This window comes from Staurois parvus, unplaced genomic scaffold (genome assembly GCF_062004578.1).
Source record: "Staurois parvus isolate SC_StPar_1 unplaced genomic scaffold, SC_StPar_1.0 ptg000176l, whole genome shotgun sequence".
NCBI classification, from domain to species: domain Eukaryota; kingdom Metazoa; phylum Chordata; class Amphibia; order Anura; family Ranidae; genus Staurois; species Staurois parvus.
Window position 1 is genome coordinate 1,293,817 of NW_028317972.1, and position 15,319 is coordinate 1,309,135.

At 40.3% G+C, this 15,319-nt stretch overlaps 1 protein-coding gene across 2 annotated transcripts in view; it reads right to left on the reverse strand.

Annotated features, from left to right (window-relative positions):
- Window positions 1–15,319, reverse strand: part of CARD9 (caspase recruitment domain family member 9) — an 84,738-nt gene that overhangs the window by 12,395 nt on the left and 57,024 nt on the right. For both annotated transcript variants that reach the window (XM_089677032.1, XM_089677031.1), the window contains exons 9-12: window positions 8,661–8,702; window positions 8,129–8,174; window positions 4,161–4,225; window positions 1,834–1,907 (exon numbers count right to left, since the gene is read on the reverse strand). In XM_089677032.1, the coding sequence (XP_089533158.1) occupies window positions 1,834–1,907; window positions 4,161–4,225; window positions 8,129–8,174; window positions 8,661–8,702 (227 nt within the window). The remainder of the gene's footprint in view (window positions 1–1,833; window positions 1,908–4,160; window positions 4,226–8,128; window positions 8,175–8,660; window positions 8,703–15,319) is intronic.

Consider the following 15,319-nt stretch of genomic DNA (forward strand, 5'->3'; position numbering starts at 1 on the left):
AAGTCCCCAACACTTTTGAATGGCCTTTTTCTGACAATCCTCTCCAGGCTGCGGTCATCCCTGCTGCTTGTGCACCTTTTTCTTCTACACTTTTCCCTTCCACGTAACTTTCTATTAATGTGCTTTGATACAACACTTTGGGAACATCCAACCTCTTTTGCAATTACCTTTTGAGGCTTTCCCTCCTTATGGAGGGTGTCAACGATGGTTTTCTGCACAACTGTCAGGTCAGCAGTCTTTCCCATGATTGTGATTCCTACTGAACCAGACTGAGAGACCATTTAAAGGCTCAGGAACCCTTTGCGGGTGTTATGGCTTAATTAGCCGATTAGAGTGGGACACTTTGAGCCTAGAATATTGCACCTTTTCACAATATTCTAATTTTCTGAGATTGTGGATTTGGGGTTTTCATGAGCTGTAAGCCATAATCATCACAATTATGACAAATCACGGCTTGAACTATCTTGCTTTGCATGTAATGAGTCTATCTCATATATTAGTTTCACCTTTTAAGTTGCATTACTGAAATAAATTAACTTTTGTACGATATTCTAATTTTTCGAGTTTCACCTGTATATACAAGGGCGAGTATACAGAAAGTACTGCAAAAGTGGGAATCATTTTTATATTTGCCTGGAGTTTGCATGTTTTTCCGATGCCTGTGTGGGTTTCCTCCGGGTACTCTTGTTTCCTCCCACACTCCAAAGACATGCTGGTAGGTGAATTGGATCCTGTCTAAATTGGCCCTAGTATGTGTATGTATGAATGTGAGTTAGGGACCTTAGATTGTACACCCCTTGAGGGTTAGGGACTGATGTGAATGTACAATATATATGTAAAGCGCTGTGTAAATGGATGGCGCTATATAAGTACCTGAAATAAATAAATAAATATTAGCCTAAATAGGTCATTCAAATTTCACATGTTGGTAGAAAAATTATTCCTCCATAGTAGGTCCTCTTCTTCATTTTCATTGAAGGTAAATAATAGATTCCAAGCAGAAGCAATATGCTTTTTTTGAGTTCTTAACAAAAGAGGGGTGCAGGCTGTCCGATATCCACAGAAGGTTACAGAATGTTTATGGAGATTACACCATTGAAAACAGCAATGTCTTGACATTGGGGACTATTGTCAATGGTGTCATCGCCATAAACATTCTGTAGCATTCCATGGATGTCAGACAACCTGCACCCCTCCTTTGTCAAGAACTCAATGACTGCATATTGCTTCTGCCTGGAATCCATCGTTTACCTGCAATGCAAAAGAATAGTTACTATAGTGGAAGATTTACTCTACCAACATTTGGAATCTGAAACTCTGTAAGTTAATAAAAATGTTATGCCCGCTTTTCGAAAAGCCCTCCTATATTAATTTTACCCAAATGTATCTGCCGAATGATACTGGTAACTTCATAAATTTGCTTTGAGCTCCTGGGTCCCAAAGCAGTTGCATTGTCTGCTATAGCTCAATCCACGCGTTTTCTGACAAGTAAAACACTTAATGTAATGTTTTTACAACACATGTATAGCTTTTTGGATGGCACTGCCCTTCAAGTTTCAGGCTGCACTCACAGTTGCGAATTAACCCTGTCTGCGATGAGCTGTGAGAACACCAGAGAGGATTCTCGCAATTAGCTGTGAGTATGCAGCCCCATTCAAAGCGGCTAATTGCAGGAACCCCCCCTGGAGTTCTCCTAACTGATCACAGACAGGGTGCATTTGCAAGCGCATATGCACCCTAATGCAGATATATTCAACATATTTAGTAAAACTTTCAGAGAAATATAAATTATATTGAATAACTTATTCCAAACCAAACAGCCTTGCACATTACCTGCGATTATCTTCAAAGCTCCTAATCTTCCTCCTGGCTTTAAATAGCGGTTCACCATTCACTGGACTGTGTTCCTGCACAGAGAGGAGATCAGCAATGGACATCATCACGGACATTGCCTAAGACGCAACATTAAGCTCCCGTCATAACTTTTCTTGCATCCTTCATATAGCCCAGTGATGCAATCACATTGACTTCCAGTGGCTTTTCAAAAGAATGTAGTGAAGAGAGGGGAAAACAAGTGCTGCATTTCACCACTACAGGAAAAAAGGCTAAATCTCTGCCGTAGCCACACCGACCTGTCAAAGGTTGGAAGTCTATTTTTTAATTCATAGAACAGCCATAAATCTTTTCTCAATGGGGTGGTATACTGGACTGGCATACTATAAAGTGGTCAAGCTATGTATGGACAGCTATAGAAGTTATAATTAGGTACTTAAAACTTTTTAAGTATGTATGTGCAGTGTTTCATGTAAACAGAACAGTCAGAATTCCTGTTCCGTCAGTCAGGCTGATGTCACAAGGGTAGTTTTGCTGCTGGTAACACAGCAACAAAAATCACCTGAAGAGGCTTCCACCTGCTTTTATGGAATCGCTCCCTTGCTGCCCCATTGGCAAATCTTCGTCTCTACAGCTAGCAAGGAGCGACTCAAGAGAAACACATAAGTGGTCAGTTAGAGATCCTGTCTCCAGGTGCAGAATAGGATCAACAGGAACAGCATCATGCACATGTCATAAGCCTCACAGAAGTGAAAAGTACAAATATTTGTTTTATGTTCTCACTTGCATGTTCAAAAGAATTAACTAACAGATCCAGATAGCAAATACTGTCAGTGAATGCCTAACACTGCATGATAAAAAGGCAACTGGGAGACTGTCAAAGTCAGGCAGATTGAGAAAGGCTTTCAGTAGTCCTGCAACCCCTGTGCTGTGCAGCTTCCTTCCTTCTTTTAGGTCAACAACACTTGTAGGCTGCATGTGGAGTGCACCAAGGTGTAATTACATTGTTTTTTATATATTTGTTAGGGGTGTGCACTGCATACAGTATGCATGCATGTAGCTATGCTGCAGATGACAGAGGGTGAGGCTGAGAATTCCTGGCCTGCAGAAACAAATGCTCACTCAGCACTGTGTGTTCCAAGATCATCAGGATATCTACAGTCAATGCAGGGTGGTATTGTGTTCTTCAACATCAGGATACAAAAACTAGGACACTGGGCAGTTAGATCATGTACCTGGTACATAGTTGCATATTATATTTTCCAGTTTGACATGCAACTGTTATATTCATCTTTAAAGGGTAACTCCACTTTTGTGGGAAAAAAAATAGCAAATAAAAAAATAATATAGCGAAGACAATTGCAACACAAACCATATTGTAATTGAATGTTATAAAAAATTAACTTTCCTATTCAATCTGCAGAGCTGTAATTTTCTGTAAAATGCAATGCAATATGACTACCTGGAGGCGTTCCGTACACAGATGGTGTACAGAACCGCCCCCAGAAACATAATTTCTTGCTTGAGTGATTGGCTTACTGATTTTCTCAGAAGTCTGCACTAAGATACAAGTCATATTTCAGGCATCCCCTGCAACAAAAATTTCATTTTTGGTGAGATACTCCCAATAGGAAATCATGTGTAAAGGGATGCAGACCCTGCCAATATTCCTCAGAGCGGTGCAGTAGATGATTGACAATTATAAAACCACTCCCATTAGGTTCACTTTCCACATGGACACAAACAAACAGCACTTTCTTCAGAATAACAAAAGGTAGGAATCTGCAGCAAAGTTTGTTAAAATCCTTGCAATGTGCATAGATCACCCAAAGGGGAATATTGTTTACTCAACAAAAGTATTGAATTACAATGAATACCTAAAATATTCAGCACGTTTGTAAAAGTATTTTTTTTCCTGCAGCATTTCTACACAAAACGTACCTCTTATTGATAGTTCTAAATTCATTGTGTGTAAAGTTGAATAGGACAGCAGATAATAGAATTAACTAGTGACAGCATTTTATCTGACATGAAAATAAACTTGGGTGTGGTTATGACACCACCATTTTGTGTTAGACATGTCAAGTAGAATTTAGAGCTTCTTCGAGCTGGAACCTGGGACAGAGACAGATTTTTTTTTTCTACAACTTCAAGATCCAAAAAAACAGACATGGAACTTACATATATACACTGATATTAACATTTATTAATAAATGTTTTTTATTTGGATTTTCATATAGACAAATTTACTTCACTCTCTGAAATGTGCCAGGCTAAAAAGAGTGCAAATGTGTCAGTTTTGTGGCTGAAAAAAAATGGCTTCTTACATTTTCCTCTGTCTTGGGTGTTTCCCCATGATCACTTCCATTTTCTAATGGTCTTGGTTGATCCTCTGTGCAGACAGGACAAAAAAAAAGTCAGACTTTACATAATGTGGGAAATTATAGTTTATCAGTTCGAAAACATGTTGAGTTTATCTAGGACAGATTGTGATTTGGGTTTACTGGCCCTTTAAAGTGGTTGTAAATCTCTGAAAAGAAAAAAGAACAAAGCATATTCTTCTATAGTGTGTACTTGCCACTATGCAAAGCACCTGGTGTGATTTCCATCTCCTCTCTCATTCCTTTGTCACTTCTGACAGCGTATGCGGACAACAACTGCACCCCCCCTCCTTTTCCCAGCACATAGCAGGCGATTGACAGTCTCAGATGTGCATGTCTCCCAATGAGACTGTGTAGAGTGGGCGTGTTCAATCCCTCCACTCGGATCTCCGATTACACTCAGCTCTGTGCTGTGCAATTTGCTGTGTAAGTTCTGTACTTTGTTTATCTGCAACCCTCTCTACTCTATAGTCTTTCAGATACAAAGAAAATATCATGCTAGATGTCTATACTGATATGGGTATTATGTAAGAAACATAAGGATTTCCCATCATTTGATAGAAATGAAAATTATCAACCTACAGGAGGACTGAATTCAAAGACACCCCAAAAATCAACTGGCAGGCTAGTCCATTTTGCTGAAATGTCATTGCAGCAACTCAAAATGGCACTCAGTAGTTTGTATGGCCCCCATGTGTTTGTATGCACGTCGGGGCATGCTCCTAATGGCACTCAGTAGTTTGTATGGCCCCCCAAGTGCTTGTATGCCTGACAACATTGGGGCATGCTCTTAATGAGATGACGGATGGTGTCCTGATGAAAATAAACAAGTGAGATGGGAAAACGTTTGTTTTTCATTTAGTTACATAATAATTGTGCACACATAGATATTCTCCTAAGAAAGCAAAAACTTCACTTTTACTTTCTTAAATATTCAGTTTTGAGGTTTATTAACATTTTGGATTGACCGAGAGCACTGTAGTTGTTCAATAATGAAATTAATCTCCAAAAATTCAACTTACCTAATAATTGTGCAAACAGTGTATGCATGTTTATCTGATTTGTAACTCTGTTCAGCTAATCCTAAGATTTACATGTCTTTGCCAAACTGCATAGATCATTCTGCAGCTTATTGGTCCCTCTTTACTGTTTTTGTGGTCAACTCTTTATTCATTGGACAAATGAAAAGTGAGAGGTGATACAGGAGCTCTAAAGCTGTATGTGGAAATAGAAGTGACCTGCCTGGCTATTCAGTGTGGCAGACATACGTTCTCCAGGCACTTTATTAGGTACACCTTGCTAGTACCAGGTTGGACCCCCTTTTGTTTTCAGAACTGCCTTTATTCTTAATGACATAGATTCAACAAGGTGCTGGAAACATTCCTCAGAGATTTTGGTCCATATTGACATGAGTTACTGTTGCCTTTCTATCATCTCGAACCAGTCTGTCCATTCTCCTCTGACCACTGACATCAACAAGGCATTTTCATCCACACAACACACTGGATATTTTCTCTTTTTCAGATAATTTTCTGTAAATACTAGAAATGGTTGCTTGAAAATCCCAGTAGATCAGCAGTTTTTGTAATACTCAGACTAGCCCGTCTGGCACCAACAACCATGCCACGTTCAAAGTCACTTAAATCCCCTTTCTTCCCCATTCTGATGCTTGGTTTGAACTTCAGCAAATCGTCTTCACCACGTCTAAATGCCTAAATGCATTGAGTTGCTGCTATGTGATTGGCTTTTAGCAATTTGTGTTACCAAGGAATTGAACAGGTGTACCTAATAAAGTGGCTGGTGAGTGTATGTAAATCACAAATCTGACTTAACAGAATTAATAACAGTACGATAATTAGAAGTTGGGGGTCTGCTTTTATGCCACTGAAGATGGAGAACCCTCTTAAGTAGGAATGAAAGAAACCATGGCAAGCGATTAACATTTTTCAGAGCTATGAATTAAGTGTTACACACCAAAAGACAATTCCGGGTATGGATATTTTATACATAGTCACGTTGGTCCAGCAGGGACCAATGTAGTTACGCATACAGTCAGGTCCATAAATATTGGGACATCGACACAATTCTAACATTTTTGGCTCTATACACCACCACAATGTATTTGAAATTAAATGAACAAGATGTGCTTTAACTGAAGACTGTCAGCTTTAATTTGAGGGTATTTACATCCAAATCAGGTGAACGGTGTAGGAATTACAACAGTATGCATATGTGCCTCCCACTTGTTAAGTGAAGCAAGTCATCATTAGGCTGAAAAAACAAAACAAACCCATCAGAGAGATATCAAAAACATTAGGCGTGGCCAAAACAACTTTTTTGAACATTCTTAAAAAGAAGGAACGCACCGGTGAGCTCAGCAACACCAAAAGACCCGGAAGACCACGGAAAACAACTGCGGTGGATGACCGAAGAATTCTTTCCCTGGTGAAGAAAACACCCTTCACAACAGTTGGCCAGATCAAGAACACTCTCCAGGAGGTAGGTGTATGTGTGTCAAAGTCAACAATCAAGAGAAGACTTGAAGAAGTGAATACAGAGGGTTCACCACAAGATGGAAACCATTGGTGAGCCTCAAAAACAGGAAGGCCAGATTAGAGTTTGCCAAACGACATCTAAAAAAGCCTTCACAGTTCTGGAACAACATCCTATGGACAGATGAGACCAAGATCAACTTGTACCAGAGTGATGGGAAGAGAAGAGTATGGAGAAGGAAAGGAACTGCTCATGATCCTAAGCATACCACCCCATCAGTGAAGCATGGTGGTGATAGTGTCATGGCGTTGGCATGTATGGCTGCCAATGGAACTGGTTCTCTTGTATTTATTGATGATGTGACTGCTGACAAAAGCAGCAGGATGAATTCTGAAGTGTTTCGGGCAATATTATCTGCTCATATTCAGCCAAATGCTTCAGAACTCATTGGACGCCGCTTCACAGTGCAGATGGACAATGACCCAAAGCATACTGCAAAAGCAACCAGAGTTTTTTAAGGGAAAGAAGTGGAATGTTATGCAATGGCCAAGTCAATCACCTGACCTGAATCCGATTGAGCACGCATTTCACTTGCTGAACACAAAACTGAAGGGAAAATGCCCCAAGAACAAGCAGGAACTGAAGACAGTTGCAGTAGAGGCCTGGCAGAGCATCAGCAGGGATGAAACCCAGCGCCTGGTGATGTCTATGCATTCCAGACTTCAGGCCGTAATTGACTGCAAAGGATTTGCAACCAAGTATTAAAAAGTGAAAGTTTGATTTATGATTATTATTCTGTCCCATTACTTTTGGTCCCTTAACAAGTGGGAGGCACATATGCAAACTGTTGTAATTCCTACACCGTTCACCTGATTTGGATGTAAATACCCTCAAATTAAAACTAACAGTCTGCAGTTAAAGCACATCTTGTTCGTTTCATTTCAAATCCATTGTGGTGGTGTATAGAGCCAAAAATGTTAGAATTGTGTCAATGTCCCAATATTTATGGACCTGACTGTATACTATACCTGGTCGATGCCGCTGGAAATCACTGTAAAAAGACATGGCTATTCCAGTCATCACCACTTATTATGGGCCCTATTCAGCTGCCCTGCTACATTCTGAGCACTGGAGGTCAGCCACTCAGCATGGGTGCCATTCAGAGAATGCCTTACATTTTCTGAATGAATGCAAAACATTTTCTGATTGAATAAGGTGAAGAGGAGGGATGGTGATGAATAATGAAACAAGTGGAGATGACTGGCGTATCTACTTCAGTGATTCCAGCTCCCAGGGGCATCAGCCAGGTATGATATATGCATAGTTACATTGGTCCAAGCTGTATAAAATATCCATAACTGAAATTTTTCTTTAATTTCAATTTCTCAAAATGTTTACTTGCAGTTTAGTACACAACTTACTATCATGTTGTGTCTTGTTCTCAGGTACACTGATCAAAGTAGTTATCTTCAAGAGAGAAAAAAAAGAAAAAGTCAGCAAAAAGCAAAATTCCACCTGCACTGTGTAATAAAACAATAATTTTAACAAAGGGTAATTTCACCCTAAACTTTAATGATAATTCGGTGTTTGATGGATATTTGCAGGTGAAACCCCCCTGGGGAGGTTTTTTCAATCTCTTCACTTTCGATGCTGAGTTTCTGGGTCTGCACACCTACTGCTGTTGTTTATGAGGGACTCCCACTATAGCTGCGTGATTTTTTATTTATTTTATAATAAGGAGAGGAGAAGCTGGAACACAAAACGTTTCAGAGAAATCCTATGATTCAGAATTCTGAAATACATTTTTATTATAAATGATAATCTATTGATGATTTTTAAATAAGATATACCACTTAATACAGTGTAAGAGAGGACAAAGGAAGCTACTGCGACTTCTCTTTTTAGATAGTTGGGGGGTGCAAATAAGGAAATCCGCAGAAAGTGTCAACTTACTTCTAAAGAACTTCGAGATGAACATTCATCTGCATCAGAGGACTGCAAAAAAGACAAAAAGGCATGTTATCACCTGTTATCCAGTGCAATAGGCGTTTCACACTTTCTGTGACCCATTACCTAGGAATGCTTTGCAAATAGCTACAGAATATTGTACCCTCGAGGCTGCCAGCTGCTGATAAAGCAAAGTAGCCAGAGAATTCTGGGAAATATCTTCTTGGCCATTCATAAACTACTGTATGAATGACAAGGCAGAGAATACCCATTTAACATTTGCAGAAAATGCTCCTCTGAGTTGGTTTCTTTAACTCATCCATCAAGCACGTGATAGCCTGGATGATAGTATGATACAGTTTATATAGATTGCATGGAAAATATGGTGCTGTTAAAAGGCTCCTGCACATCATGTTCTCCCTGTGCCTGCATGGGTTTCCTCCGGGTACTCAAGTTTCCTCCCACACTCCAAAGACATGCTGGTAGGTTAATTGGTTCCTGACTAAATTGTCCCTAGTATATGAATGTGAGTTAGGGACCTTATATTGTACGCCCCTTGAGGGTTAGGGACTGATGTGAATGTCCAATATATATGTAAAGCGCTGAGTAAATTAATGGCGCTATATAAGTACCTGAAATAAATAAATATCATTCTGCCAGCTTCCTCTTTGATCCAGGTGCTAGTCCCTCATGGTGCACAACCCGCTCTGGCCTTCCACAGTAATACGAAGCCCGGGGCTGCATACTGTGTGTTTCATCTACATTCCAAAGTGAAAGTACAAACTTCACCCAAAATCTATCTTATAGTTTCCTTTAGTTTTAAGTGGATTGTTAAGGCAAACTACCTAATAGCTTCTAGTAAACTTGTCATGAGAAAAAATATGCCATTGCTGAACACAGATTGCTAGTCCCCTGGGTATAATGCTGATTCTGGCTTTCATACTTTCAGAGTCACTGAATCAGAACCCTTAAAGTCAGTGAAGAAGAGGTAGAAGTCCTTTTCCTGTAATCCTAAGTACCTGCCCATGTGATTGCCATATTAGTATGCAGGCACATTTCAAATTATTTTGTGACTTATTTGCTTAGGAGGTGTCAGGGTGGCCCTTCATAGTTTCTTGCACAAGGGCCCTGAAGGTTCTAGTTACACCTCTGGATAGCAGATACAGCTATTCTCCTTCAGGGAGTCCAAAGCAATAGCTGCTCTCTCTCAGTTAACAGGGTGAGGTTTTGCTACAATCAAGCAAAAAGGATTGAAGAAGGAAATACAGTTTTGTATCTGATATTTGTTAGTTGGTCTCAGGCTGAGGATACACGTAGCTAGAAGTAATAGCATTCTGCTCTGAATGCAGGGGCGTATTTATCACAATGCAAACAAGGCATTTGCCTAGGGCTGCATTTTTTCAGGGGGCAGCTACATTTTTCTGGTGGGGCAGATGCATTTTTCTGGGGGACAGCGCCCCCCCCTGAAAGAAGGGATGGAAGAAAGGACACACGCAGCATGGGGACCAGGTGGAAATGAGAGGGGCTGCTTAATAGTGTATGAAGAGCCTGACTCTTGTTCCCGGGGATGTCTGGAGCTGTGAAGGTGAGTGTCTTCTCTCTTTCCAGGGTGGGGTGAGGGGTTGCCAGTGTATGGGGGGCAGTGGTAGTGGAAGGCTCCCTTGGGTGAGGTGCTGTTTGTCAGTGTCTCTCCGTGCGGGGGGAGGAGACAATTTTTGTGTTGCCTAGGGCAGCACGAAACCTAAATACACCACTGTCTGAGTGTATTGAGATATACTCCACAATACAGGTCAGATTCTGCCTTTGATCGCGCTCCCCTGGGAGTTTTGTTGATGCTTCTGGTGGAGACACAAATAATGTCTCCACGTATGGTGCTGTGATTGTGACTAATCAATATAGGAGATGGAGATTGAACAAGAGAATGCACTGGGGATTGGGACAGAAAAAAGAAATCTGTCGTCATTAAAGAAGAAGTCTGTTTGACTTCCTCATTTGTTGAAAGACTACATGTTTGTCAGTAAAGTTCTCTATTTTTGGACTTCACCCTATTAAATATCACCAGAAAAGATCTTGTAAATGTGCCAGTAAGAAAGGGGGTAACCAATGGATGCAAATTGTGAAGCAGATGGAACATCATGGGTTTGTTGTTCACTTGTGAAGAGTAATTTGAGTAATAAAGGAGCAGTGTCATACTGTCCTCTGCCAGGTTGTGGATGCTGAACTACAGAAAAGGCTAGAAACTATGTAGTTATAAATCTACATCTAGTTGTGATCACTCCATAGCAAGAGGAGAAAGCAACCCAATTTGGGTTCACTGATGCAGAGTGACCCATGAAGAAGAAATGCAGAGTTTCCAGTTAAATCATCATGATTACAGCCATACTGTAAATCTGGAAGATGTTTTTGAGCCCTGCCAGTATGGAATGTAAGTGGGCGGTCTGTTTCCTGCTTACAGATAGGCAATATCCTCCTGATTTTTTAGTCTTGGGCTGTGAGCCTTGAGGAACTGGTTCCACAAAGATGGATACTATGATTATAATGAATTCTCAAAGTTCTTAACATAGTTGAGTGCTGTCCCTGATACGTTTGATACTGGTTTTTTTTTTTTGCACTAACAGCATTTTCAGGACAAGCTTTCAGGGTCTGCCCTTCTTTCAGGGTCTAAGGCTAAGCAGGCTAAGTATAATTAACAATGGTTTTAGTAGAATGTTAAGAAGAAATTTGCAAGATAACAAAAAAAGTAGGCTGTCCTGAAAATATAGCTAGTAGAGAAAATAAAAAAATATCATGGACTGTACTCATTTGCATTGTTGCAAAAGTGCATTAATAGAGCTACAACTTAAGCAAAGTTCCTAAACTTTAAAGTGAACCTGGCAGCCATGTTTACCTTTAAAAACTAGGACTCATTTGTGTATGTGGTGAGGGAGTGGTAAAAATAGGATACTGAGCCATGGTTTTACTACTGCTTGACCACCCACCTTAGAATAACATGGTAGCCTGGATGAAGCTGTACACATGCTGTACCCACAATGCTTTGCCACCTCAAAAATGTGAAAAAGGCCACGTCACAACTGTTCACCAAAGGCTAGGCCTGTAGTTGCAGTGCGGTATTCCCATTCAAAAACCCTGTCTGCTTGTCACATGAAAAATGATCCACTACATATTGCTTTTCAGAGGCTGTGGAAAATTTAAATAAACCCTTAGGCTGGATTTAATCTGTCCATTATGTTGATATAAACCTAAGAGTGGTTAGGTGGACTGTCGATGTACCAAAGAAGACAAAATAAATGCACCTGCATCTTTATATCCAGTGCAATGCCCAGCAGTGTGGTATCACGCTTTGCATTGGGATTAGGGTTGTTACCTCATCCCTTTAAAATCAACCACATACTAATTACAGCAGGCAAATGTAATGCAGATAAAATATTAAGTGAAGTTAATTACTACATTTATCAACCACAGAACCTGTGTAATTATTATGTGTTCAGTTTCAAAGAGATGAGGTGGCAACCCAAATTGGGATGCCATTCACTGCAATGCACTAACACCTGTAATGTGCATTACTACAGTGTAATGGTATGTAGGGAGCCTTAGGTCATGGGAGGCAAAGCTGATTAAATTGCATCTGATAATGGGGAACCTTTCTATATTAATCAACAAAAACAGCTTGGGCATCTCTTTTAAATCAAAGAGACAAATACACTTCAAAGCCTTACTAGGCCAATAACAGAAGTGTACCCACAGGAAAAAGTAGAACAGCAGAAGCCAAATAAAAACATTAAAAACTGCAGAAATGTTCTGCAGTTTTGATGCAGAGGACCCAGATGATTGCTCGATTGTGGAAATTGATGGATGTTGATTTTGCTCCTAACTACAGATTGGCTTGTCAGCGATCCTTGTAGCTACTGATGCCTGTACTTCCTTGGCTCAATAAACAAACTGTTTACGGTGCCATTAAAGTGGAACTGCACTGCATCTGAGCACCACAAACCAAAAATACCATTTAATTAATTGTTAATATTCAAAGCAAACTCCCCCATCCATCCATGTTTCCATGCTTAATTTTGCGGAGAATTTTGCATTTATTTACAGAACTATCTTCCTCTGATGCAGTGTTTGCATGCAAAAAAAAAATTTTTAAAAAACCCCCCAAAATAACGCTAAATTTGAATAATTATCGCAAAACATAAATATTTAACACATTCTGTAAACGACGCATGTTATTTAGTGTAGTGTCTGTTTTTCAGATAAATAACGCCCGAGTTATTTTAACTCAAAAATGAATGCAGTATTTATCTCTTAGTGAGTAGACCCCAAACAAGAGAAAAATAGTGGCAGGGAGGGAGCTCCAGCATATTGCTAGCCTCAGCTCTGTTCCTGTGTGCTGTATGGAAGGGGCGGGGGGTGTCCCTTCCCTCCAATCAGCTCTCGGAGCTCTCCTCACTGAGCTCTGCAGTGTGTAATTTTAGCTCTCCGTCCCCTTTTTTCTGAATTCTTTAACAAGTTTTATAAGATCTGGACTTTGAAAAGATTTAGAGAAGAGGACACCGCAAATAAATAGGTACAATTTATGTAGGATGATTTGTTTAATCTCTGTGCATTACCGGAGGCCAGTCAGTTCACTGTATATGTGAGGGTTTGCAACCAGTTTAAATGTTTCTTCCTTATAGCCATGGCAACAATCTTCACTTTGGAGACAGGATTTCTCAGAATCCTCACCTGTCCTTCTCCTGTAATTGGCCATAGCCTCTTTCAGAAATGTACATTGAACCTGTAATGAAATTACAGCCAGCCTGTTGCAAAGAATGTGGCATTCCTAGTATGTTTGTTATGTTTACTGCATTATGAGTTTCATATGTGAACTACAGTCAGGTCCATAAATATTGGGACATCAACACAATTCTAACATTTTTGGCTCTATACACCACCACAATGGATTTGAAATGAAACGAACAAGATATGCTTTAACTGCAGACTGTCAGCTTTAATTTGAGGGTATTTACATCCAAATCAGGTGAACGGTGTAGGAATTACAACAGTTTGCATATGTGCCTCCCACATGTTAAGGGACCAAAAGTAATGGGACAGAATAATAATCATAAATCAAACTTTCACTTTTTAATACTTGGTTGCAAATTCTTTGCAGTCAATTACAGCCTGAAGTGTGGAACGCATAGACATCACCAGACGCTGGGTTTCATCCCTAGTGATGCTCTGCCAGGCCTCTACTGCAACCGTCTTCAGTTCCTGCTTGTTCTTGGGGCATTTTCCCTTCAGTTTTGTCTTCAGCAAGTGAAATGCATGCTCAATCGGATTCAGGTCAGGTGATTGACTTGGCCATTGCATAACATTCCACTTCTTTCCCTTAATAAACTCTTTGGCTGCTTTTGCAGTCTGCTTTGGGTCATTGTCCATCTGCACTGTGAAGCGGCGTGCAATGAGTTGTGAAGCATTTGGCTGAATATGAGCAGATAATATTGCCCAAAACACTTCACAATTCATCCGGCTGCTTTTGTCAGCAGTCACATCATCAATAAATACAAGAGAACCAGTTCCATTGACAGCCATACATGCCCACGCCATGACACTACCACCACCATGCTTCACTGATGAGGTGGTATGCTTAGGATCATGAGCAGTTCCTTTCCTTCTCCATACTCTTCTCTTCCCATCACTCTGGTACAAGTTGATCTTGGTCTCATCTGTCCATAGGATGTTGTTCCAGAACTGTGAAGGCTTTTTTAGATGTCGTTTGGCAAACTCTAATCTGGCCTTCCTGTTTTTGAGGCTCACCAATGGTTTCCATCTTGTGGTGAACCCTCTGTATTCACTTCTTCAAGTCTTCTCTTGATTGGTGACTTTGACACACATACACCTACCTCCTGGGGAGTGTTCTTGATCTGGCCAACTGTTGTGAAGGGTGTTTTCTTCACCAGGGAAAGAATTCTTCGGTCATCCACCACAGTTGTTTTCTGTGGTCTTCCGGGTCTTTTGGTGTTGCTGAGCTCACCGGTGCGTTCCTTCTTTTTAGGAATGTTCTAAACAGTTGTTTTGGCCACGCCTAATGTTTTTGCTATCTCTCTGATGGGTTTGTTTTGTTTTTTCAGCCTAATGATGGCTTGCTTCACTGATAGTGACAGCTCTTTGGATCTCATCTTGAGAGTAGACAGCAACAGATTCCAAATGCAAATAGCACACTTGAAATGAACTCTGGACCTTTTATCTGCTCATTGTAATTGGGATAATGAGGGAATAACACACACCTGGCAATGGAACAGCTGAGAAGCCAATTGTCCCATTACTTTTGGTCCCTTAACAAGTGGGAGGCACATATGCAAACTGTTGTAATTCCTACACCGTTCACCTGATTTGGATGTAAATACCCTCAAATTAAAACTAACAGTCTGCAGTTAAAGCACATCTTGTTCGTTTCATTTCAAATCCATTGTGGTGGTGTATAGAGCCAAAAATGTTAGAATTGTGTCAATGTCCCAATATTTATGGACCTGACTGTATACTATACCTGGTCGATGCCGCTGGAAATCACTGTAAAAAGACATGGCTATATTTATGGACCTGACTGTATATAAAAGGATGTGCAATGTGTTTCTTATTGCTGATCATGGGGTTATATAAATGGCAGAACTCTCCACTTTACACTCACT